Below are 25,766 nucleotides of genomic sequence, written 5' to 3' on the forward strand. Positions count from 1 at the left end.
CCTCAGCCTCCCGAGTAGCTGGGACTACAGGTGCCCGCCACCACACCCGGCTAATTTTTTTTTTTTTTTTTTTTTTGTATTTTTAGTAGAGATGGGGTTTCACCATGTTAGCCAGGATGGTCTCGATCTCTTGACCTTGTGATCCGCCTGCCTCGGCCTCCCAAAGTGCTGGAATTACAGGTGTTAGCCACCACACCTGGCCTAGTTCCTCAGTTTTGAGGCACAGCCTGTGTCTAGACAACAGAGCTCCCTTTCTATCAGCTGAGTGTCTGAGTGAACACCACCCCTTGGGAAAGGAGGGAGGACTGCATGGGGTCCCAGTGAGCAGCCCCTACGTCCAGGTTGCAGTGAATGCTGCCAGAATTGTATGTCAGCACACCCACTACACAGGGGCCCGACACACAAGATATTGCCCAGACTGGCCTGGGCAACACAGCGAGACCCCACCTGTACAAAAACTTTAAAAATGCAGCGAGCCATGATCGTGCCACTGTGCTCCAGCGTAGGCAACAGAGTGAGAGACCCTGTCTCAATATCAAAAATTGAAAATTGAAAAAAATTAGCCAGGTGTGGTAGTGCTTCCCTGTGGTCCCAGCAGCTTGGGAGGCTAAGATGGGAGGATCACTGGAGCCCAGGAGTTCCAGGCTACACTGAACTATGATCACACCATTGCACTCCAGCCTGACAAGAGTGAGACCCTGTCTCTAAAAAAAGAAGTTGCTCAGTGGTGGGACTAACTTGGGGAACTGATAACTGTGTCCTTTTTCTCTGTCACAGGATTTTTCTTTTTCTTTTCTTTTTTTTTTTTTTTTGAGACGGAGTCTCGCTGTCGCCCAGGCTGGAGTGCAGTGGCACGATCTCGGCTCCCTGCAGGCTCCGCCCTCCGGGGTTCACGCCATTCTCCTGCCTCAGCCTCCCGAGTAGCTGGGACTACAGGCGCCCGCCACCTCGCCTGGCTCATTTTTTGTATTTTTAGTAGAGACGAGGTTTCACTGTGTTAGCCAGGATGGTCTCTATCTCGTGACCTCGTGATCCGCCCACCTCGGCCTCCCAAAGTGCTGGGATTACAGGCATGAGCCACCGCGCCCGGCCTGTCATAGGATTTTTCTAGGAGTGTTTCTTGAAGGCAGGTAGAGAGACTGGATGAAGCATGAGGAATTGCTTTCTGGCTTGACTCACTTCACTCCAGGTGCTGCCTGAAGCTGGGGTGCCTCCCAGCCTACAGACTGCCTCCTCCTTTTCCATGGGACCCTCTTCAGCCCCTTTCATTGTTGGGCAGCTCTGGTCTCCCACATGACCTTCCTAGAGCTGTTCTCATCTTGAGTCTGTACCTGTCTGGGAGGCCTCTGTGCAGGCTGCTGTTGATCCCTCTGTCAGGGGGAGCTTTAAGGCTCAGTGGGTAGTTACTTGGGTAAACCCTTTCTTTCCCCCTTCTCTTTCCCTGCTTTGTCCCAGGGTAGCATCTGAGGGAGGAAGTGGAGTTACAGTGATATGGGTTAGCTCCCCAGGGGCCAGGCTGGGCCATTGGCTCCATTAGCTTAGTGGTTTAAAGCAGCGAGGTATTGACGTTTTTCAGTCTGTCGGTTCTGCTGGTTGGCTGGTCCCGCCCAGCTGGGCACTGCTGCTGGGGCCCTCTGGTCTTTGCAGTTGCATGTCAGCTGGGCTGGGTGTCCCCAGTGGTTTCATCACTCACATGTGATGGCCAAAACAGCTGGGACTGGCTGGACCAGTCTCTGTGCCTGTCTCCATCTCCCCCACTGTAGCGGGGGCTAGTGTGGGCCTCTGACCCCGTGGTGGTTTGGGGCAGTCAGACCTCAGCTCTCCTAGAGCAAGCATTCTGAGGGCTCAGGCAGAAGCTGCAAGGCTTCTGTGACCTCACCTGAAAAGGCTGCCACGTCACTTCCTCTGCATTCTGTAGTTTGGGAATTGAGCCATAAAGCCAGCCCAGGTCAAGTACTACGGGGGGGCTATGAGTAGATGCAGCCAGAGCCTCCGGCCTCCTCAGGACTGCAGAGATGGGCCGGGGGCCTTGCAGCGTCTGGTCCGGTGTATGGGGTTTGTCAGCCATGAGTATTAGGGCTCCTTCTTCATATCCACAAAAGCGCATGGACTCAAAAAATAGGAATTTGGCTTCCAGGGTCTGTTGCTTTACAAAGATGCACGATGACACACAATTCAGAAATCCTTGTGAGTGAGTTTCCCTTTCCTCCAGCAGCACAACATCTATGTGCACGAGGGAAGCAGCTGCCCACTGTGCAAGGGGGTCCATCAGTCCATGGCGCTGGTTCCTCCTGAACTCACAGCCCCCACCCTGGAATCTCCATCAAGGCAAGAGGAGGAAGTGGGCGCTCCCCAGCCTTGCCAGGCCCCCAGCAGACCCAGTCTGCCCTTGGGGGGTTTGTGAATGTTCAGGTGTCACATTTCAGGACCTGTTTACTGAGATTGTCTGCTCTGTGATGGGCTCCCACTCTTTCCTCAGAAAGCTGTCAGGTCAGGCAGATGTTTCAAGTTTGCCGTTGCTTCCATCTGGGAGCTGCAAGGCGAAGGCACAGGCGGCCTGTTTGCTGCCTTTATCTTCCCAGTGTTGGGGACCCCAGGAAGTACTGTCTTCTAAGGCCCGACAATCCAAAAGAAAATCACTCCTGCACGCTCCTAGCCCCTTCAAGGTTGCATCTTGTCAGAGCATCCATCTCGCCTCTGGAGGCCGTGGTGCTGCTGCCATCTGGGTTTTGGGGGCTGCTGGATGTGGGCGGCTGGCTCTGAAGAGGCAGCATGTGATCTGACAGCAGGATGCTCCCGCCCCACCAAATGACAGCCTTGGGGCAGCTCCCGGCAAACAACTCCATTTCCTTCTCCGAGGTGGGAATGGGACCTGGTGCAGGGGACGCAGGCTGTCGGGGCAAACCTCTCTCTCCATTCTAGGGGCATGCAGGGTGGCTATGAGTGCTCTCAGGAAGGTCACTGTTCCCGAGGCCTGAGCTGAGCACTTTCAGATCAGCAGGGCTGCCTGATCCCCCTGCACCCAGACGGCTGTCTAAGGTGCCCGAGCCTCCTCAGCACTGAAGTCTCACCTCACCAGGCAGCCCTGAGAGGCTGCGGGACAGGGATTCCTCTGCCCTGCCATGCAGGAGCCATGGAGAGGGAAGTGTCACTTGCAAGAGGCAGAACCAAGTGAGACCCAGGTGTCTTCTAACTCACTGGGTGAGGGCTCTCTCCACAGCCTGACTTGCCGGCAGTCGTTTGAAGTCCAAGGCTGGGCAAGGGTGGCCAGTGAGCTCCAGGCCTCAGCTTGTTAAAGGAGCTACTCCACAGGAGCGTGCGGGCTCAGGGCTCAGCACCCTCACACGATGGGCTCAGCCAGCCTCTCCCCCATCCCCAGCCATCATAGACTTAGGAGGAGATTCCTGGCTCTGAGGACATGGGAGCTTGCCCCCTTCTCTGGGGCTGTGGTATCACCCCAGGGCTGGATACCCCCTTGCCCTTTGTTCATCTGGTCCTGGGAACACCTTGTCCCTTGTTGGGAGCTGAGGCTGTGCCACAGAGTGGGGGGCCATAGGTCCTTGGGTGCTGTGCCGGTGCCACACCCACCTGAAGGAGGTTGTGATGGCCCCCAGCTCAGGGTGCAGGAACCTGCTTGTCAGACAGGTGCTGACATGTCACCCTGCAAGGCAGGGGGAGGGAGGGCTCATCTTCATAGGGGGGTGGGGTGGGGTGCCGTGCAGGGATCCAAAGGCACTTAGATGGGCTTGCTGGGCCGAGGGTGGGTGGGCCAGTCACTGGGCTGGGGGTGGCTAAGGAACACAGACCCACCAGCCAGCCCTTCTTGGGAAGCTGGGGGGTTTCTGCTCAGACCTGCACTCCCCCGAGTGGAACCCCGAGTTCTGCCATGACCTTCACCCCGAGGCAGGGGGACAGGGCCGGGCAGGCTTCCTGAGGCATGTTGAAGAGGGATGTTCTGCAGACAGAACATGGCCATGCCGGGCCATGTCCGTGGGCCAGGCCCCAGGAGGGCGGGGGATGTTAACAGCTTGGTTCATGTCAGGTAGGGCCTGGTGAGCCGAAGATGAATGTTTGCACAAGGGACAAGTGAGCTGGCAGGGCTGGTGTTGGCTCTAGCAGAGCCCTCATCCCACCCTTGCACACAGCCAGCAGCCCACCCTGCTAGGCCTGAAAGAGGTGAGGAGGAAAGGTTCTAGTGGGAAATGGTTGTGTGGCTGGAGAAGGCATTGCTGGGCCCTGCCTGTCTCCCCAAGCCAGCCTGGAGGAGGATTTCTTGTATCGAGGCCTCACGAGCTACAGGTCATGGTCATCCCTAACTTCCCTAGTGAGTGCAAGACTTGGGGGATCTTGCTGAAATACAGACTTTGATCAAGCAGGTCTGGGGCAAGGAGGACACGCTTCATTTATACAAGTTCTGGAGAAGCTGCCCTGCTGCTATGGCGGTGACAGCGGTGGTCAGACATTCACGGGGCCAGCCCCAAGCCCACCTACAGCCTTGCCCCCACCTGCCGCTCCCCTGTTCTGTCTGTCCATCCTGGTAGACTGAACCCTAAGGACAGAAATTCCTTTTATCCAGGGTTTCCTCCCCACTGCCTGCTGTAGCACCTGCTTTTTAAATGAGCTCTCAGCAGATGTAAGGAATGAATGAATGAATGAATGAGGGAGAGGGGTATGTCTTTCCTGCATACCAGGCAGGCCCTTCAGAGAACCACAAAGGTCCCAGCCTCCAAGGACGGCTCCTTCCCGGCACTGGCTGAGGGGACACTAAATATTAACCACGTACTGGCCGCTGGTTGCTGAGCAGCTGAAAGCCATAACCTTTTGCTGTGGAAGTGGGATTGTGTCTCGATTTAAGTTTATAATCCTGGCCTCTCCTCCAGGAAATTCTATGGAAGTTCCTGGCAGGTAACAGAATTTCTGTGCTTGTGAGGTCAGGGCCAGTGCCAGCGGGTCGGGGAGTTGGGGGTGGTGCGTGGCAGGGAGCGGGTGAGACCATTTACGCTGATAACAGCCTGGCCTGCTTCCAGGGATTTTTGTAGGTCACATAAAATCTCTTGATCACTACGTTTTACATTAAGGCTTCTCAAGATGGGCAGGACGGGCTTATGGGATTTGTCCTGAACTATCACATCACTTCCAAATAAACTTGGTGCCCGGGACGGCTGGTGTGGAGTGAATGGCAGACGCTGTCCCTGGGCCACGATGCCATCCCTCCCAGCATGTTGGGCTAGATTTCCACTGGTTTTGTTTACTTTAGACAGTTTTTATAATTAAATTTTTCCCTGAAATAATGCCTGCAATCATTTTGAGCCACATGCTCTTTTTCCTGAATTAAAGATCTCTTTTAGAAAGTACTGAGACTCTTAAAGCCTCTCTCCTTTAAAAAGTGAGCTTAACAAAGTTTTTCATTTTAGAAACTTAGAGGGGCCAGTGACCCTGCTGTGTGCGGTGTATGTAGAGGTGACTGGAGCCTGTGGTGCAGCAACAGTCCCCTGTGGGCTGGCGCCACACAGGAAGTGCCTGCAGCTCCACAGCCCTGGGGTGAGCCTGGCGCCTCCATTTTCTGACAGTACCTGAACCTTTACCTCCCTTCTCAAAATGAAGGCTGCGTGTCACAAACCGGTTGGAACTGGCCGTTGCCATGGTTTTCACGTTGGAAGGCACAGTTAAAGGGTCATGTGACCAAGGAGGGAAATGCCTTTGTCACATGACTTTTTGGTGGCCTGATTAGCATACAGGAAGTTCACTCCCTGCTGGCTGCTGGGATGCTGAGTGATCATTGATGGGTGGTGACATCATCTCTTGGATGAGTTATTGATTAGTTGCAGGCCAAGATGGGGCCAGGGAGCGCTGTGGTCAGAGCAGCCCTCTCAGGCAGCTTCAGCTGCTAGGTGGTCTGGACCCCTCGCCTACCCTCTTCCCTCAGGCAGATTTGAATTTTATTAGACATCTCACCTCTGGAAGAAGCACACGCCCTCAATAAGATGATAAGAAGTGTTAAGTCCCTTAGAGCTTGGCTGTCATTTCATTTCAGCTCATGCTAGCCCAGGAATTGTGTCTGTAACTCTATATAAGATGCTGCCTTGGCCCCCTGCTCCCCTGTTCACTTTGGAGGCCACCTGGGTGGAGGCCAGCTGCTGCAGCTCTGTGCTGAAGCCTTGGGACTGCCTGCCTCTGAGGTGCTCAGTGTGTGTACACGTCCAGGGAACCTGGAATTAGAGCCCTGAGGTCACCTTGAAAGTCGATCTTGGGCTGCATGGGGCCGGCAGCAAGGAGAGACATGCTGGCGGTTTGCTAAGACCTGAGTGAGGTGTCCTGGGTTACTTTAGAAATAAACTACCCGGTTCTGGGCTTCAGAATGTGGGCTGATAACCCCTTGCCTGGGGGATTGTATACTTCGAAATCGTACCTTTCTGTCCATGCCCAGGTCTCTGGTGAGAAGCTGGTTCATCAGGGCTAGGACCAGCATTCAGGTACAGCTACCACGTAGCTGTGGTGGGTGGAATTAGGAGGGACCAGAGGAGAGCAAGTAAAGTGGTTCCTGAGTCCAGCATCTGGCGAGTCCAGGGTAGCATTGGTGAAGCCTTAACCTCTGGTGCTCTGTGTCTACCCTTCCCTGAGGACGCAGCTCATGGGCGTGGAGGGGACCACAGAGGTCCCGAGGGCTGCTAGAGCAGTCGGGTTCTTCATCCTAGCGACTCTCCTCAACCCTGCCGGGGTCTAATTATCAACTAGACCCTGGCAGAGCAAGAGCCAGGACAACTTTGAGCTGCGGCAACCAGTTAACTTTGTCCGAGTTTGTTCTCTGGGTCACAGTGCCACCTAGAGGACGTGTTCTGTCCTTGGCTGGTTTTCCCGCTGACAAAAAAAATGGACTTGATTCACTTCGATGAAAGTACAGTGAGGCCGAGGTGGGCAGATCATCTGAGGTTAGGAGTTCAAGACCACCCTGGCCAGCATGGTGAAACCCTGTCTGTACAAAAATACAAAAAAAAAAATTAGCCGGGCATGATGGTGCATGCCTGTAATCCCAGCTACTCAAGGAGGCTGAGGCAGGAGAATCACCTGAACCGAGGAGGTGGAGGTTGCAGTGAGCCGAGATTACACTACAGCACTCCAGCTTGGGCGACAGAGCAAGACTCCATCTCAAAAAAAAAAGAAAGAGAATACAATGAACCCAGATCATCAGGGACAGTTTGCCTTGTGCCGTCAGCAAATGGAGCTGCTTGGTTGGGGACAAAGTGCCATCTCTGGGACTTGCGTTGGGTCAGCGACACCACAGCAGGTGTTCAGCCTTGCGCCTTCAGTAGTGTCAGCTGTACACATACATCCTAGAGGATCGTTCACAGGAAAGGGAAAATCAGACTAGTGTGTTCCTGCCTGGGTCAAATGACTTGGGGTGCCTTGAGCACTTGTCTCGGAGCCTGGCCTGCAGTTAGCACAGAATGGATATTCACTGTTTCCCAGTTCTGATGAATAACAGCAGCTCATCAGCCACACTCTTAGACATTTGTGACCATATTTTGACAAAATAACAAAAGAGGAAAGCCTGCAAGTACTTCCCCGATTGTCCCCTCGTGCTTCCCAACTGGTAGTGAGATGCCGTGGGCCGACGGTGAAAAGGGGAGGAACAGGCCTTAGGTCAAGTTCACAGGTGGAAGTGAGCTCCCCAGACCGTGGCAAATTCATTAGAAAGAAAAAGGTGTGGGGGCTGGAATCATGAGAACTGTCTCATGTTGCAGTTTTGAGCTGGGACTTACGGAGTGGGCAGCAGGGTAACAGGCAGAATGACCTTGGCATCCACGTGGGGCTGGAGGCAGCCAGCCAGAAACCAGTCCATGAGTAGATCAGGCAGGTGAAGAGTCTCTGGTCTTTGAGAGAACTTGTGTCCTAGTCAGTTTCAAAACAGATAGCCACTGCCGCCATGTGGGGCCCAAGAAGGGCCATCTAGCACCTGGTGCCACCTTGTGAGCAAGCTGGCAGCCTGTGGATACACCCCTCGGTCTTCTGGGGACAGGTTGGCTGCCAGGTGTGAGGGCTTTGGCCTGCCTGAGTGGAGAGAGAAGAAAGTCTGGTTCACGCAGGGAGCTGGGCTCCCCTTCAAGGGGTTTCCACCATGGCCAGGGGCTGCGGCTGGTGGCGAGGCACACACATGCCATCAGACCCAGCATGCTCAAGCCCCCACAATGGCTAACACTGAGCAGGGCCCCAGGATCCCGAGCTGAGTGTTTACCCGATCCGAGGCACACGGTAGAGGGAGCAGCCATGTTTTCCAAAGTCACCATGTCATGCTCAGGGGCATGCGCACTCTCAGCCCTGGCGACATGGCGGCAGGCATGAAGTCCCTACCATCAGGGTGCCCACCTGGGCACTGGGATTGGGTGCCCTATGACCCAATATGACCAATTGGGTGTGGGTGAGAAGGAGGAGGCAGCCTGGGAGCCATGGGGCAGGGCGGGGGATGTGGAGGATGCAGGGCAGGCAGACAGGGAACAGACGGGGAGGTCTCAGCTCCCTGCCATGTGTCCACAGGGGTGGGCGCTGGGTCCAGCTGTCAAGGGCGCTCTGGTCACTACTGTCTCCACCCCACAGTGACATGAAGTCCGAGAGGAGACCCCCCTCACCTGACGTGATTGTGCTCTCCGACAACGAGCAGCCCTCGAGCCCGAGAGTGAATGGGCTGACCACGGTGGCCTTGAAGGAGACTAGCACCGAGGCCCTCATGGTGAGCCACGTGTTGGCGCTGCCGCCGGAGCCCCACTGTGCCCTTCCTACTCATGACGCCCTCAGGTGGAGCTAGTGACGGCAGGGCCTCTGCTCCTCACCAAGGACGCTCCCTCTCAACCCTGTTCCTCTCGCCCCTGCAGAAAAGCAGTCCTGAAGAACGAGAAAGGATGATCAAGCAGCTGAAGGAAGAATTGAGGTTAGAAGAAGCAAAACTCGTTTTGTTGAAAAAGTTGCGGCAGAGTCAAATACAAAAGGAAGCCACCGCCCAGAAGGTGCGTGTCTGTCTCCCCTCCTTCCTGGGCCAGCAGGAGCGCCTGGCCTTGCCTTGATCCCCTCATCAATGTCAGCGGCCAGAAAGGTGAAAGGGCTTCCTTGAGGGAGTATAGGGCAAGGTCCCACTCCCCCGCATTTGTGGACTCCAGTGTGCATTTTGGATTCAGCTTAAAAGATGAATTTCAGTCTAGAGTATTCTGGATCTGAGGGTCTAAAGCTCACCTTTTTTTTTTTTTTTTTTTTTGAGATGGAATCTCACTCTGTCGCCAGGCTGGAGTGCAGTGACGCAACCTTGGCTCACTGCAACCTCTGCCTCCTGGGTTCAGGTGATTCTCCCGCCTCAGCCTCCCGAGTAGCTGGGACTACAGGTGCGTGCCACCACACCCAGCTAATTTTTGTGTTTTTAGTGGAGACGGGGTTTCCCCACATTGGCCAGGATAGTCTGGATCTCTTGACCTCGTGATCCGCCCACACGGGCCTCCCAAAGTGCTGGGATTACAGGCGTGAGCCACTGCGCCCGCCCTAAAGCTCACTTAGACAACAGGTGTCAAGGAAGTGGAGCACAGATGTCTGGTGCCGCTGGAAGCATGTTTCTGGGTGAAGCACTCTGTGCAGAAAGGCCGCCTGCACTGTGGGCGCAGGGGATGCCCCAGTCTCTACCATCATCCCTCCTGCTGTGTGCGTCTCAGTCCCCTCCCAGCTGGAAGTGTGCTGAGCTCCCGTGGATCTCAGCCCCAACTCTCGGGAGGGTCCTGCTTCTGTTTCTTCTTCCCTGGAGCCCGAAGCTCGCTGTTGTGCTGCTTCTAGATGCAGCTTAATGGGCAGCGAGGTTAAGTTTATTTTGTTAGGCTTTTTGAGTGCTCTGTTCTGGGAAACTCCTACCTTCCAAGTACTTTAGTCATTGCCTCAGTGAACCAGAAAGTAAGTGTGTCCTGGGCAGCAGGAGCTGAAGGAAGGACAGGACTCTCTCTGCTCTGGCTTGGGGGTTTGTTTTTTGAAACCCCGCCCCCACTGCCCCCGCGCCCCCTCCCCGCCCCCCACCTTACACCTACCCAGTTAGCAAGTGGATTGGAAAGAGCCTGCCGGTTTCTTTTTTCTATTTCTTTGTCACTTGTCGAAAACTCATTGAGGGACACCAAGTCTGTCACTGGCCCTTCTCTACTGGAACATGCAGCTTTAAAAAGTGCCCAGAGTCACCGTTTTCTCACTGAGATTGAGATCTCCCTGCCTGGGCCATGGGTCCTTTGCCTCAGCAGTGCTGCCACCATCAGCCATTCTGTCCCCTAGAGGGCACAGCGGGTGCCAGGACACTGCGTGGGTGTCAGGGAGCAGCCAAGAAGTGATGCTGAGAGTAGGGGGTGGGGCTGCTGGAAAATCTCTTCTAGGCCCATGTAGAAATTGTCACCTCCTGCTGCAGATGGGGTCACTTTCAGCCTTCAAGCAGAACCTCTGAGCGCCTGATGCCGTAGAGGAGGAAGACAGTCCTCTTCGGCAGCATTAAATCTTGGCACCTCCATGTGAGGAGAGGGCCCGGCCCGGTGGCCCCTCACCTCCTGGTGTCCTGCTCTCTTGCAGCCCACAGGTTCTGTTGGGAGCGCCGTGACCACCCCTCCCCCGCTTGTTCGGGGCACCCAGAACATTCCTGCTGGCAAGCCATCACTCCAGGTCAGTGTCCCTTCTGTGTCTCACTGGGTGCCCTGCCGGCACTGCTGCTGTCAAGAACAAGCTCTTCAGGCTCCCAAACAGCCCTGGCCCAGGTTCTGCAAGAGGTTGCCCTTTCCTTCTGAGTAGGCTGGAGTGAGGCCCTCCAGCCCACAGCCCAGGGGAAGAAGCACACATGCACTTTCCAAGCCCCACGGCCCAAAGTAGGCCACTGTTAATGTCACAGACAGAAATCATGGCCAACACTGGAAGGGAGCTTTCCAGTGAGCGCCCCTAGCAAGCCTGATCTCCCTTCGTGTTGACTCTTTCGGCCAGAGAGCCTCCTTCCAGGGCCTCCAGGTGAGGGGCAGAGGCTTTCTCCCAGCCATATGGCTGAGGTCAGAAGAGGCCCTCCTGCCCCTCCCTCTCAAACAGGCCTGAGCCCCCAGCTTTCTCTAGGGGGTGACCATGCCCATCCTGCCGTGGGTCGGCCAGTGTCACGTGAGAATGAACTGCCATGTTGGTGGGACTCACTCAGGAGTGAGCCCAGGTTTGCACGGTTCTGGGTGGAGTCACTATTCCTTGTTCCAGTATTTAGAATCAGTAGTCATCTTTCTTAATTTTGTGTTATACGTTTGCCTTGTTAGTTTGTTTGAGACAGGGTCTTGCTCTGTTACCCAGGCTGGAGTGCAGTGGCACGATCTCAGCTGACTGTAGCCTCTGCCTTCTAGGCTTAAGCCATCCTCCTGCCTCAGCCTCCCAAGTAGCCAGGATTACAGGCACACACCACCATGCCTGGGTAATTTTTCCATTTTTTGTAGAGATGGGGTTTCACTGTTACCCAGGCTGTTCTCAAACCCCTGGGCTCAAGAGATCCACCCGCCTTGGCCTCCCAATGTGTTGGAATTACAGGCGTGAGCCACCACACCCAGCCAGCTTTTTTTTCTTTTTTTCTTTTTGAGACGGAGTCTTGCTCTGTCGCCCAGGCTGGAGTGCAGTGGCGCGATCTTGGGTCACTGCAACCTCCGCCTCCCAGGTTCAAGCAATTCTCCTGCCTCAGCCTTCTGAGTAGCTGGGACTACAGACACGTGCCACCACGCCTGGCTAATTTTTGTATTTTTAGTAGAGATGGGGTTTCACCACGTTGGCCAGGCTGGTCTCAAACTTCTGACCTCGTGATCTGCCTACCTCGGCCTCACAAAGTGCTGGGATTATAGGCATGTGCCACTGTGCCCATCCATAATTTTCTTTAACTTCTCTGCTACTTAAAAACAAAAACAAAAACAAAAAAACTAGTATGTACTTTCATAAAAGCAGCAAAACTGCTTGCTTTAAAAAAAGTGTGGGGGGGTCCGGTCCATGTAAATCTGGGTCTTGGTATCGTTAGCAGACCTCTTCAGCTCGGATGCCCGGCAGTGTCATACCCCCGCCCCTGGTCCGAGGTGGGCAGCAGGCGTCCTCGAAGCTGGGGCCACAGGCGAGCTCGCAGGTCGTCATGCCCCCACTCGTCAGGGGGGCTCAGGTAAGCAGGGCTGTGCACATGGGGGAGACCTGGCAGCCTCAGCAGTCGTTTACCTTGAAAGTAGGGCCCTTCCCAGTCCTTGGGGGCAAGGTGCCCTGTGCCTTCCAGTCCCGCTCCATTGTTGATCTCAGTCAGATTTCTTGTTCTCTCCACCCTACCCCAACAGCAAATCCACAGCATTAGGCAACATTCCAGCACAGGGCCACCGCCCCTCCTCCTGGCCCCCCGGGCGTCGGTGCCCAGTGTGCAGATTCAGGGACAGAGGATCATCCAGCAGGGCCTCATCCGCGTCGCCAATGTTCCCAACACCAGCCTGCTCGTCAACATCCCACAGGTGAGGGCTGCGCCACACTGCGCCAGGGAGAGTGTGTGTCCCACCTGTGACTGCTCCCCTTGGACCCAGGTTCTGGGGCACAGCAGTGTTTCCCCGGGCTGTGTGGCATGACCTGCCTTGCTCTTTCAGAGCCAGGCAGGGGCTTGGACTTGAGCTCCTGGGGGCCACAGGGCTGTCTGGGTCGTGGGCAGAAGTTTTGTGGGCAGACTTGCTATCCAGCACAGGTGGGCAGCTGACGAGAGGGACGATGCACGGACCTGAGCTGAAGGTGGGGTCTGCTTACCAGCCCCATGGCTGAGGAAACAGCATGTGGCACACAGCAGGTTTAGGGGGATAGTCGAGGCCCAGGAGAGGCTGGTGATGGGCCCGGAGATGCCTTGGGGGGCACCGGAGCCCATGCCACCCTCCCGGTAGTGGCTTCTTCCGATTGCCTCCTCAGCAAATGTTCTCATGTCACCAGGTGCGCCTATTCTTAGCCGCACGTCCCTTCACCTCTGTACAGAGCCTCTCAGATGGGGAGGGTCTGTCCCCACCCCCTGGAAGTAGGATGGGAAGAGCAGAACCAAGGGGCGGGTGGGCTGGAAACAGGCGCCTTGGCTGACAGATAAAATTACCAGGTCTGCAGGGGCTTTTGTTGGTGGGCGTGTTCGCTCTTTCTTCCCTCTTTGGCACAGTTTGTTCTTGCCCAGCCTCCTCAGACAAGAGTAAGGCTCTGGGCAGTGTCCCTGCCTGCTTTCGAAGGTCAGGTTCGAGTGCAGAGAAGATGGCTAGTCCTGGACTGACCCAGGCAGGTAGTTTCATACACCTGTTAACTTTTTTTCTTTTTTGGAGACAGTCTTGCTCTGTTGCCCAGGCTGGATGGAGTACAGTGGTGTGATCAAATATCTTTATTTTATTATGAGACAAGAGTCTCCCTCTGTTACCCAGGCTGGAGTGCAGTGGCATGATCTTGGCTCACTGCAACCTCCATCTCCCAGGAGATACTCCTGCGTCAGCCTCCCAAGTAGCTGGGACTACAGGCGCCTGCCACCATGCCCAGCTAGTTTTTGTATTTTTAGTCAAGACAGTGTTACACCATGTTGGCCAGGCTGGCCCTGAACTCCTGACCTTAAGTGATCCGCCCGACTTGGCCTCCCAAAGTGCTGGGATTACAGGCGTGAGCCACCACATCCTGCCCACCCGTGAACTTTTATCCAGTCCTTTCTATTGTCTTTGTTTCCTGAGGGTGGGCACAGGCAGTCAGTGGCAGAGAAGGTGGTCTGCTCCTAGCATGGCTGGGGGAGGCTGTGAGGGGAAGGAGGAGGGGAACTGGCTGGTCAGAGGTGAGGGAGGCCTGGGTTTGGTCTTGGTTGCTGAGGGGACAACAAACCAGCAGGCCGGTCTCTGGGAACCTTTGTTGGGGGGTGGGACCCTGGGAAGGCATCCTGCACACCCTGTGCCCCACAGTGTGGCATTTGCAAGTCACTGGGTGTGTCCATTTTCTGGGGGTGGGGTGCACAGCTTTCATCATATTTCCAGAGGGGTCCTCAGCCCCTAAAAGCTAAGAACATTGGCATGTGGGCAGTTCTGGGTTTCAGGGAGAGCCCTATCCAGCAGTTGTGGGGCTGGTGGAGACAGTCAAGGGTCTGCTCCTGGGATCCAGGCAGGACTGTGAGGTGGCACTGGAGCGGTGAGGACTGGGTGGAGGGCAAGGGGAAGAGGTTGGCCTAAGAGCTGCTTCCCCCATCGCCCCATAAGGACTCGGGGACTACCTCAAACATCAGCATCCCAGGGGAGCACATGCAGAGAGGCTCATGGGGGTGCTGCGGTGAGCACCCTCTTACCCTGTGAGAAGGCAGTAGGCCAGGCCACAGCCAGAGGACAGTGGCCCTACTGGGCAGTGTGGTGACCACCAGAACCTGGTGACAGCCACGTGGGTGCCCTCACATTCACATGGCAGAGCGCAGCAAAGTATAGATTTTAAGTGTGTGCGGTTTATCTGGTAAATCTTGGTGCACATGTGCAGATGAGCAGCCACCACCTAGGGTGGTGTGTTTCTCGCACCTCTCCCTGCTGCCCTGGCTTCTGAGAGCCTGTTATCATGGCTGGGTTCACTTTTGTTAAGGACGCCATCGTCAAGGGTACTGGTTAGTGCAGTTGACAGGACCTCGGGCTTCGGGGCGCTGGGGAGCCTTCCTCTGGGCAGGTGCACGGAGCGCCCTGACTGAGTTTTTGTCTCCCAAAGCCTACCCCAGCATCACTGAAGGGAACAACAGCCACCTCTGCTCAGGCCAACTCCACCCCCACTAGTGTGGCCTCTGTGGTCACCTCTACTGAGTCTCCAGCAAGCCGACAGGCAGCCGCCAAGCTGGCGCTGCGCAAACAGCTGGAGAAGACGCTACTCGAGATCCCCCCACCCAAGCCCCCAGCCCCAGAGATGAACTTCCTGCCCAGCGCCGCCAACAACGAGTTCATCTACCTGGTCGGCCTGGAGGAGGTGGTGCAGAACCTACTGGAGACACAAGGTGAGTGGCCTGGACCCAGCCGGGCTGCTTCCGCCTCTGGCCTCCAAGGGTGCTGCCCTGTGGGTTCTTTCCAACACACAGCAGAGGCTGGGGCAGGGCTGCCTAGCCAGGATGGTCCTGGGTGGGCTTGGTAGGGACACCGTCAGTGCCACTGTGGAGTCTGGACACTGTCCTCCGGTTGGGGCCTCTGAGAGCCAGGCCCCGAGAGGCTCAGGGTCCAGGGGGACGGGCAGTAGTGGCCTCCGTGACGTTGGCGTGTGGTGGGGTAGACGTGAGGGTGCACATCTGTGGGAGGCTGACAGGGTTGGCCTCCACGAAGGGCTCTCAGGCCAATGTGGGGTTGTGACACACAGGCAGAACCTTCCAGAGCCTCAAGCGCTCCCAGCTTCTGAGGAGGGAGAGGGATAGCCCACCCCACTGCTCAGGGGCAGGCTCGCATGATCACCCTCTTTGGGCAGCGTGGGAGTGCACTGTGTCCTGGGGGATTTAGGAATAAAAGGACATCTACGGGGTGATCACAGCATTGGAGATGGCTGGGCGGGTGGATCTGAGTGGCCGAGCTGGCCCCCAGGGAGCCCCTGCTCCCCAGACATGGAGACCAAGGACGTTTCTGCCCACAGGTTGAGGTTGGGGTGACACGAGTAGGCCAGGAGACTGAGTCCTCTCCTGGTGACTGCATCAGACTTTCAGAGCAGAGGAGTCGGCAGGACTGCGAGGGGCCCAGGGCAGGGGCAGGGCCTGGCAGCCTCAGAGCCTTCCCAGCACAGACTTGGGAGCAGCGGGGTGGGTGTGTGCAGAGAAGCACCTCCCGCGCACTGCCCAGGATACAGAGGGAGGAGGGCATGGGGGCCAGGTCGAGCTGTGCCCCCAGCACCTGGGGTTGGGAAGATGCTCTCCCCACTCCCTTAGGGTACTTTGGTGCATCAACTGGTGCTCCCATGTGGTTGCACCCAGGGTCCCCAAGAGGCAGAGCTCTCCACACTTGCGCGGGGCTGGGCCTGGCGCAGCCTCAGAGTGGCCCTCAAATGTAGAGTTGCTTGTAACCCACTCCCTTGCCCCTCAGTCGCTCTCATAACTCCCGGCCACAGGATGGTACTGAGACTAACTGCAGCGTGCCCCAAGGGCATGGCCTCCAGCTCCCAGCTGCAGGAGGGACCTGGGGGAGCTGTGGGGAGGTGAGGCTCTGACACAGCCCGGCTGGTGCCTTTGGTGCCTCCTTTTCGACAAGGTGATGTCGGCAAAAGAGCCACCTGGGGCTGCTGTAGGAAATGAGGATTGGGGGCCGAGTTGGGACCAGTGCCCCTCCTTGTCCCTGCCTGTGCGGGCGTCCGCTCTCCCAGACCAGTCTGTCTCTGCCATTCCCTCATCAGGGCTCAGTCTCCCTCTCCTGTTGCCAAGGACAGGACCTCACTGTGGGAGAGACTTTGAGCCCTGCTGGAGGCATCTCCTGACACCTCCCAGAGCCCCCAGCCTCGCGCCATGTCTGGTTCTGGCGCCGCTCACGCTGGCCATGGGTTGGACGTGTGCCGTTGTCACCAGAGCATGTAAGCTGCAGGTGGCGGTCTCATGGGCCAGGGGCTTAGAAGGGGCCAGGCCAGTCCAGGCAGGAGAGGGAAGGCCGAGGGTCTCGCCACATCCATCTCCCCACCCCCCAGCCCCTGCCGTCCTCTGACATTGTCTGTGATGACCAAGAGCAATTAAGGCCCTTAAGTGCTGAACACAAAAAAGGTGGGCACAAATACGCCCAGACCTCACGCCCGAGCACATGCTTCATGTACACTTCCCCAGCTACCTCTTGCAGCCCCCAAGGAGACTGCATTCTGTCCCCCAGAAAAGGGGACCAAGCCCTTGCTGCCCCTGTAGCGTGCTGCCCACCTTGTGCAGTGGGTGCAGCCCAAGGCCTGGGGCCTGTCCCGGGTGTGAGTCCTGCCCTGCCACTGGGTGACAATGTGATCTACAGGTCACTTGGTCTCTCTTGGCCTCAGTTTCCTCATCAGGACATGGAGCATTTGGGGGTTCCCCCTCCTAAGAATGAACTGAGTACCTCAGCACCCACAAAGCACTTGCTGGGTGACTTGCCTGTCACCCTTATTAACTCGTACACAAGCAAGGGTGCCCACCACATTGAGGCAGGGCTTGGCATGGTCCCTGCTGGTCCTCAGTGGTGTCATGTCCAGCAATGGGTGGGACAGGAGGCCGACGTTTTCCGAAGCTGTTCGGCATTGGCCGGCCCCATGTCCACGTCATTGGTGCCCAGTAGGCATTTGCAGAACGGACAGACTGTGGCGACTGAGACTCCAGCATCCTGGGCTGGGGGCGGCCAGGGCCCTGACTGTCGTCCTGGCCCTCTGACGTGAGCCATGTGCTGTCTGCTTGCAGCAGGCAGGATGTCGGCCGCCACTGTGCTGTCCCGGGAGCCCTACATGTGTGCACAGTGCAAGACGGACTTCACGTGCCGCTGGCGGGAGGAGAAGAGCGGCGCCATCATGTGTGAGAACTGCATGACAACCAACCAGAAGAAGGCGCTCAAGGTGGAGCACACCAGCCGGCTGAAGGCCGCCTTTGTGAAGGCGCTGCAGCAGGAACAGGAGATTGAGCAGCGGCTCCTGCAGCAGGGCGCGGCCCCTGCACAGGCCAAGGCCGAGCCCACCGCCACCCCACACCCCGCGTTGAAGCAGGTGAGCCTGGCCTGCTGCCGGCAGTGCCGTCCCTAGGAGGCAGAGGCCGTTCCGTGATCCGCCCCACGCCTGCGCTGCGCCGCCTGATTGTTAACTGCGCGTCTAAATTGCAGTTAATGGTGGTGTTGGGCGGCAAAAACACTAATTTGCAGTTTCTTTAGACTTTGTAGCTCTCACTTGCAGGCTGCCGGCTGACAAGTATTGCTTGTCTCCAAGGACTTTTCTGAAAGCCACGTTGAGATACCAAAGGGGCGTTTGGAAAAATGTTCTTGCTAAATTTGGAGAGGAACAAGTTTGAAATCAAGTTTTTTGTTCTCGTGTTGTTTTATTTTAATGCTTCTCCTTCCCACCCTCTTGTAGACCCGAAGCTCCCTTTTGGCAATTTTTGTTTTCTCGGAAGTTCTTTGCAATTCACTAAACACATTTTCTCAAGATCCCCACTTGGCGCCTAAAGTCCCCAGGGGACGGGCCTGTCCTGTGGGGCTCACCCTCGGTCACCCTGGGCCGGCCAGCGGACCGCACTGACTTTGCTTTCAACCCCCGTTTGTGTAGGTCATAAAACCCCGGCGTAAGTTGGCGTTCCGCTCAGGAGAAGCCCGCGACTGGAGTAACGGGGCTGTGCTACAGGTCAGAACCGCGCTGGGCACCGGGAGCCTCGCGCCCCCACCGCAGCCCGTGACCACGTCAGTCGCCGACTGTCACGCTGCCTCTTCTGTCTGTCTCTCCCTGTTTCTGTTTCACTCTCTCCCCTCCCCCACCCCTCTGTGTAACTTACCTGGTCTCCTGATTTTGGACTTTAGGGACCCCATGTGGGTGGGAAGAGGTCAGCCAGAGCAAGGAGAGGCTGCGCTGAGTGTCTCGCCCGCTGCTGTCTTTTCCCTGCATGAGCCGTCACCCCCCTCTCTCCACTGCAGGCCTCCAGCCAGCTGTCCCGGGGTTCGGCCACGACACCCCGAGGTGTCCTGCACACGTTCAGTCCGTCACCCAAACTGCAGAACTCAGCCTCGGCCACAGCCCTGGTCAGCAGGACCGGCAGACATTCTGAGAGAACCGTGAGTGCCGGCAAGGGTAGCGCCACCTCCAACTGGAAGAAGACGCCCCTCAGCACAGGTGGGTGACCTCCACAGGTCTCCCCAGGGGACCTGCCCATTGTGGGGTTCACCCTTCCTTAACCGAAACAGAGGCACATGTGCAGCGGGTGAACCCCCAGGCCCACTTCCCAAGCTCAACCTCCTCGGACTCTGGCTTTCCCTCCTGCCCCTAACCAGGATACCCTGAAGAAGTGATAGCCCCGAGCAGATAGGAAATAGTAACCACCCTCACTCTCTGCACCCAGGCTCAGTCTTTGACTGACAAAACATGGGCCAGGCCTGGCTCAGAGGGTGCCCCCACAGCCATCCATGTGGACTCTTGTCAGCACACACCCGTATCTTGCCCACTCAGGGTTCCCCTTTTCTCTTTGTGCCGCAGCGAACATCTTTTTTCTGTCATTGTGCCATCCATGCTGCGGTCACACCGAGTGGTGCAAAGTAGAACAGTTATGCGGGGCAGGGGGTGTGCCCAGGGCAGGGGCTGGCTCACCCGGGGCAGGTAGTGGAGGCCTTGCCGGAGACGGTGTTTGAAGAACAACCAGTGGGGGTGAAGGTCCTCCAGTGGGCTCTCCGGAGTCAGCTGTGGCCCCACCATCCCTGGCATGGTCCCGATGGCCTGTTTATTTTTTCATGTATATGTTAACATTAGAACAAAAGTGTTATATTTCTTGTGTCAAAAATAGGGAAAGAAAAGGTGGTCAGGAAGGGCCAAGTTAAGGAGATGGGCACCCTCTGGGAGAGGAAGCAAAGTGTCCCACATGCACCCTGAAGCCTGTGGCCCTGCAGGTAGGAGAGGACAATCATGAGACAGGCCCCAGGCAGAGTGATGGGGGGAGCCTGGGAGCCCGAGAGCCTGCTGAGCCTGCCGCTGTCCTAAGTGAGGGGCGTACCTAGGTGCCAGGCTCTGCAGGGGCACTTCAGGAAACAGCAGACGTTCGGCTGCAGAGGAATCCAGGCAGCCTGGACAGTTGAGTGTGTTTGTCATCAAACCAGCCAGCCAGACATTCTGCTCAGCAGGTTTAAGACAGCTAAGGACTCACGGGCTGGTCAGAAATTACTCTTGTGGGAAGTTTGAAAGGATAAGAAAGAAGTAGAAGTCGATAAGTGTGTGCATGTGGGCACGGTGGTGGAAGTCATCTGGAAGCCGTGTGTGTGTGTGTGTGTTTAAAGTTTGAAAGGGAGCATGAAGGCATCACTAGTTGCTGTGTCTGATGGTAGGATTAGAGGGAAAATAAATAGTTGAAAGCACCGTTTCCTAAAAGAGTTAACACGGGGGTTTTGAGAGAGCACCTGGCAGGACCCAGTTGCCAGGTTTCTGGAGTGCTGCCCTTGCACACAGGGTTGGTTCCTAAGAACATTTGACCTGGGAACGCTTTTTCCACAAAATGTATTAGCCACCACTAAAAATACTCTTAGGGCCAGACATGCTGGCTCTCACCTGTAATCCCAGCACTTTGTGAGGCCGAGATGGGAGGATTGCTTGAGCCTAGGAGTTTGAGACCAGCCTGGGCAACATGGTGAGACCTTGTGTCTACAAAAAAATAATTAGCCAAGCACATGGCATGTGTCTGTGGTCCCAGCTACTCAGGAGGCTGAGGGAGGAGGATCGCTTGAGCATGGGAGGTTGAGGCTGCAGTGAGCACTGATTGTGCCACTGCACTCCAGCCTCGGCAAGAGTGAGACCCCATCTCAAGGGGTCTGGGGCAGCCCTTACCTCCAACTCTGGCCAAAAATTCTGCATGTGCTGGGTGGGGGCATTTATTTATTTTCCAATTATAAAAATGATATTTGTCCATCATGGAAATTTGGAAAATAGAGAGAGAAAAGACTGTGGCAATGGCTTGTATTTTCCTCCCCCAGGTGAACAAATGTTACATTTAAGGGTTTTCCCCAGTGTCTCCCCTTCACTTGAGGGTCCTTTGTGGAAATGTGTGTCTTGCGTTGGCTACTTTGTGTGTTAATGAGAGACCCTTACTGGACGCATTAAAATTTGAGCTGGGCACAGTGGCTCGTGCCTATAATCCCAGTGCTTTGACAGGCCAAGGTAGGAGGATTGCTTGAGGCCTGGAGTTTGAGACCAGTAAACAACAACAACAACACTTGAGGGTAGGAGATAGTTTTTTTTTCCTTTTTTTTTTTTTCTTCTTTTGGAGACAGCTTCTTGCTATGTTGCCCAGGCTGGAATGCAGTAGCGCGATCATAGCTCTCTTGCAGCCTGGATCTCCTAGGCCCAAGCAATCCTCCCACCTCAGCCTCCGGAGTAACTGGGACTACAGGGATGTGCCACCATGTCCAGCTGATATTTTTTTTAGAGATGGGGCCTCACTATGTTGCCCAGGCTGGTCTCTATCTCCTGGCCTCAAGCAGTTTTCCCACCCCCCAGCCTCTCAAAGTGCTGGGATTCTAGGCTGAGCCTCCGTGCCCAGCTAAGATAGTTTTTCATTGCTGCATAGTATTCCATCCTGCATTATTGTCCTGTTGCACACATTTGTTTATGGTTTTCCACTGTTCTAAGCAGCACCGTGGTTAGCGCCTTCATTTCTGTAGAACGTAGGTAGCTGCTCACCCTCTGATGATTGCCCCACACTTGGGATTACCTTGGCAGAGCCTGGGAATGTCAAGGCCATTGAGTTGCTGCCTAAATACTCTTCAGCTCTGGGGCCTGGGATTTGAAACGTTGATTGAGGAGTAGTGTGGGTGGATTTGCAAGGGCTCCTGGGTCCTTAGTCTGTATTGGGGCTGGGGTCTAGGCAGCTATGGCTGGGCTCCTCCCAGGAGCCCTCCTGATGAGGGCCTTCTCGGCTGGTTGCTCTGTTCTGTTGCAGGCGGGACCCTTGCGTTTGTCAGCCCAAGCCTGGCGGTGCACAAGAGCTCCTCGGCCGTGGACCGCCAGCGAGAGTACCTCCTGGACATGATCCCACCCCGCTCCATCCCCCAGTCAGCCACGTGGAAATAGTGCGAGCCAGGCCCCGTGGAAGACGGGCTCCCTCCTCCCCCACCTGGCCCCTGGTCTAGAAGGACCCACTGCACCACCCTCCGCTGGCTCGGGAAGACACCGTGCCCGCCCCAAGAGCAAGCACCGGCCATGCTGCAGAGGCAAGACCTCAATTCTTGGCTGCAAAGTTTCATCAGGGCTAGGGGGCTGGTGCCGCCTCATAGGCAGACGAGGATCATCGCTGGGGGACCTTTCCCGTGGGCTTTCTTCCTTTCTCTCTTTGCCTTTAGTTTGCCCGACACCAGCAGAAAAGTGGACCTTGGGGGCTGGTTCTGCTCCTGGCCCCCTTGTTCGGCCCCTGCCGGCACACGGGCGGCTCACCCTGGACACTGTGACGCGCATGGGCAAGGCCAGCGCCCGGGGCTTCTGAACCGAGCGGGGTGTTTCGTTTTTTTTGCTTTTCCCTGTCTTACGCTCCCAATCTTTGACTGCCTTCCCATGGCGATCTATAAGTTGAAAGATTTTTTTTTTTTTTAATCACCTCATGATGATGGAGTTAAAAGTAAACCGTGCAGACCCTGGGGTCCCTGTTGTACGCTGCATCGTCCCGCTGGCCCTGTGCCCTGGAGGGTGGGCGGCTCATGGTGCCACAGCCCCTGGCAGGGACGGCCGGCCCGCCCCCGTGACTGACTGACAGATGCAGGGATGGCCGAGGCAGCCCTCGCTCCAGCCGAACGCCTCCATTGCTGCTTGTTCTGGAGACCCCCGCCCCCGGACCTTCCAGACTTAGCAGAAGAACAAACTGAAGAACAGACCCAGCCAGAGAAGCAGGGATTCCAGAAGCTGCCCATGAAGGGAGAAGGAGAGGATCCGGTCGGCAGCAGCCCCAAGCAGGATGCTGGAGGGGGGACTGTCGCGGGGTTTTTCTGTTGTGGTTTATTTTATTAAATTTTTTCCTTTTTTCTATTCATTTCGATGGACGCAATCTTAAGCCACCCTGGCCTTGCTCCTGGGAGGTGAGCGTGCACAGGTATGTGCAGGTCAGGAGGTGCCGTCCAGGTGTGCGGCGAGCCGCTGCGCACAGATGTCAGGATTTCCGTTTGGGTCTAGTTTAGCACCTGTCCTTAAACCTAGGGGTTGCTGTCAGGATTTGCTTTCGGACTTTTTTTTTTTTTTTTTTTTTGTAATTCCCTTTAGAGTCTACAAAAATGTTTTTAAAAGGATCAGGCCTGCTTTTAGTTTCATTTTTGTTTCTTTCGCGTCCCACTCTTTAAAAACTGGTTCCGTGAGGAAAGGCAGAAGCCGTTCCGTGTCTCTTGCAGGCTGGGCCGGCTTCATGCCAGTGCGAGGGCGTCCCGTGCCCACATACATACGTATGTCTCCATGAGTTCTGGGCTCCACCGGTCTCAATTGAGCTCCAGCCCTGGTTTTCCTACCCCTGCAGTTAGGGACTTTAATTTAAATTTTTTTTTGTAGGGCCACCGCCTTCAAACACAACTGCTACAACATTCTAATAAAGGCTCATTTAACCCCCAGGCTCCTGTCGTGTGAATATCCTCAGTCTGTAGGAAACTTTTTTTGACACACCATAGAAGACCTAGTTTTGGAAAACATTATCTAATTTTTTGTTGTGCAAATCCCCAAATTTCTCACTAATTTTTGTTTTTTTGTGCATAACTTGGATGGGCTGAAGGAGGTGAGGACAGATTGGGGAAGGGTGGCTTTCATTCCAAGATCCAGGGATTTGGGGAAAAGGAAGGAATTTGATGTTTTTTGGGGTGGGAGGGGAGGGTGTGTTTTTTACACCAAAAAAAAAAAAAAAATCAAGAGTATGCAAGCATTTCTATTCCTCGCATTTTTCTGTGTGCCTGGCAAATAAATACCTGTCTCCTACGACCCTGAGCTGTTAGCCCTCTCTGTTCCATGACAGGGGCCAGATCTTCCAGCTCCTCCCAGAAGGAGCACCCAGGCTGGCTTCTTCCCACTGAAAGCCCTCCCCAGCGAACCAACCTCAGTTCTATGCAGTGGCTGGGGATCAGGCATCCAGGCCGAAGTCACCTCTGCCTGCTCCAGCTTGGGTCAGCTGGGTCTGACCAGGGGGCCAGATCCGAGCTGCACCTGCCGGCCCCCAGCCCCAGCTCCAGCTCCTGACCTCTCCCAGCCTGGCCTGGCTGTTCCTCCAGGGCTGATGGCTGTCAACCCATCCTTGTGAGTTCATATGGACTGCTGCCTCTCGAAAGGGAGAGGGTCGGCCCCATGTCCCCAGGGAGTATTCCATCAGGGACAACGTACATACTGTGATGTAAACTTTTTTTTCCAGGGGGCAAAAGTGTGAGATGCCTTAATCTTTCCTTCATTTCTGCTGTCTCGAACACTCTAGCCCATTATTTCCTTTCAGTTCCTTGCAGCATAACCTCTACGATAAGCCCCAAGCGGGTTGTTGTATTATGACGTTTATGATGTTCCAGGTGAAGGCATTATTAAGTACCTCTCTGGGTGTGGGGTTTGGACGCACCAGGATAGCTATCGATTAATGTTAAGGGTGTTCTACCCACAGCAAAGCACACCCTCAAAACCGGGCACTGCCTGGGTCCTGGTCCCGAGAGCCCTACCAGGATCAGGTTCCTGCAAGCCGTCAGAATGTGGGAGCCCCCAGCCCAACTGATTGTAACTGTCCCCTGTTATCTGTGACATGAACCTCCAACAGCACCTGGTAACTGTTCCCTCTGTCGGCTGCTCTGTAGACAGGGCTGGGGAGATCTCAGAGTTCACACCTCGCCTGTTGTAGGGGAGGTTGGGGGTAGGGTTTGGAATGGCCAAGTGCCCTTGGAACCTCCCACAGCTATGGCCGTCCTGACCTCATCCCAGGAACTCTACGGTGACATCAGGAACCACCCCTCTGACGAGGTCTGTAGCGGCCCTTCTCAGAGTGGAACAGCCCACAGTGCTAGTTGTGCCTGGTCTTACCTGTACTCCACGGACCTCGGTGAAGCAAAAGCTTCAGGGCAGAGGGAATGAGGCAACCCAGTGGCAGCCCTGCTGGGCCCCGTGGCTCCCGCTCTCCTATTGGACGCAGAGGCAGGGGAGAGACTTCTTTATACAAATATTCTCATCACAGAAGGGATGATCCTTGCTGCTCTGCCGTAGGGTTTTTGATGCCGAGCTATGCTGCACATGATGTTAACCTAAAGAACTTGGACTGAGCTTTTAAAAAAGGACAGCAAACAATTTTATAATCCTTAAAGTGTAATAGACGGTTACACTAGTGCAGGGTATTGGGGGGGGGGCTCTTTGGGTGTGGAGGCTGTCACTTGTATTTATTGTGACTCTAAATCTTTGATAGTAAAACAAATGTAAAAAGAAATGTTTGCCACCAGATGGGAATAGAAGTTCCAATAAGCAGGCTGGAATGGGTGGCTATACGTTGTATCACGAGGAAGTTTTAGACTCTGAAGGATAATAAATGGATGATGTGTCAACTGGACTTTTCTTTTGTCCGTTCTGCCCTGGCTTCTCTGTATTGTTTCGTCCTAGCTTCCGAGGCAGGTTGGAGGGAGATGGAGGATGACCCTTAGTTAATGAGAGAAGCAAAGGGCGGGGTGCACCTGCTGCTGGGGCCTCACTTACTGTGGGAATGGAGTCCCCACGGCCCCTCTCCTCTGGAGCTTTGTGGCAAACTTACCCCATGGGCTGGGAGAAAGGAATGAGAATCTCAGTGGGGGCTGGGTTTGGTGGCTCACATTTGTAATCCCAGCACTTTGAGAGGCTGAGGTGGGTGGATCACCTGAGGTCAGGAGTTCGATACCAGCCTGGCCAACATGGTGAAACTCCATCTCTACTAAAAATACAAAAATTGGCCGGATGTGGTGGTGGGTGCCTGTACCCCAGCTACTTGGGAGGCTGAGGCAGGAGAATCACATGAACCCGGGAGGTAGAGGTTGCAATGAGCCAAGATTGCGCCACTGCACTATAGCCTGGGTAAGAGACCGTGACTTTCTCAAAAAAAAAAAAAGAATCTCAGTGGAATTTGCTTGTGTTTGCCTCATCAGCCTTCACGCTAG

At 55.5% G+C, this 25,766-nt stretch overlaps 1 protein-coding gene across 48 annotated transcripts in view; it reads left to right on the top strand.

The window, feature by feature from the left end:
• The window catches only part of GATAD2A (GATA zinc finger domain containing 2A), a 123,141-nt gene extending 97,952 nt beyond the window's left edge, over window positions 1-25,189 (top strand). For 17 of the 48 annotated variants that reach the window (XM_055372257.2, XM_019015800.4, XM_055372256.2 and 14 more), the window contains 10 exons: window positions 8,593-8,725; window positions 8,868-8,999; window positions 10,576-10,665; window positions 12,029-12,163; window positions 12,330-12,497; window positions 14,722-15,001; window positions 17,381-17,679; window positions 18,232-18,306; window positions 18,594-18,789; window positions 21,596-25,189. In XM_055372257.2, coding sequence (XP_055228232.1) covers window positions 8,593-8,725; window positions 8,868-8,999; window positions 10,576-10,665; window positions 12,029-12,163; window positions 12,330-12,497; window positions 14,722-15,001; window positions 17,381-17,679; window positions 18,232-18,306; window positions 18,594-18,789; window positions 21,596-21,726 — 1,639 coding nt within the window. In that variant the 3' untranslated portion in view covers window positions 21,727-25,189. The remainder of the gene's footprint in view (window positions 1-8,592; window positions 8,726-8,867; window positions 9,000-10,575; window positions 10,666-12,028; window positions 12,164-12,329; window positions 12,498-14,721; window positions 15,002-17,380; window positions 17,680-18,231; window positions 18,307-18,593; window positions 18,790-21,595) is intronic. The other 31 variants (XM_055372266.2, XM_055372250.2, XM_055372269.2 and 28 more) reach the window with 6 other exon arrangements.
• Window positions 25,190-25,766: the final 577 nt, after the last annotated feature.

Source organism: Gorilla gorilla, chromosome 20 (assembly GCF_029281585.2).
Source record: "Gorilla gorilla gorilla isolate KB3781 chromosome 20, NHGRI_mGorGor1-v2.1_pri, whole genome shotgun sequence".
Classification (NCBI taxonomy): Eukaryota; Metazoa; Chordata; class Mammalia; order Primates; family Hominidae; genus Gorilla; species Gorilla gorilla.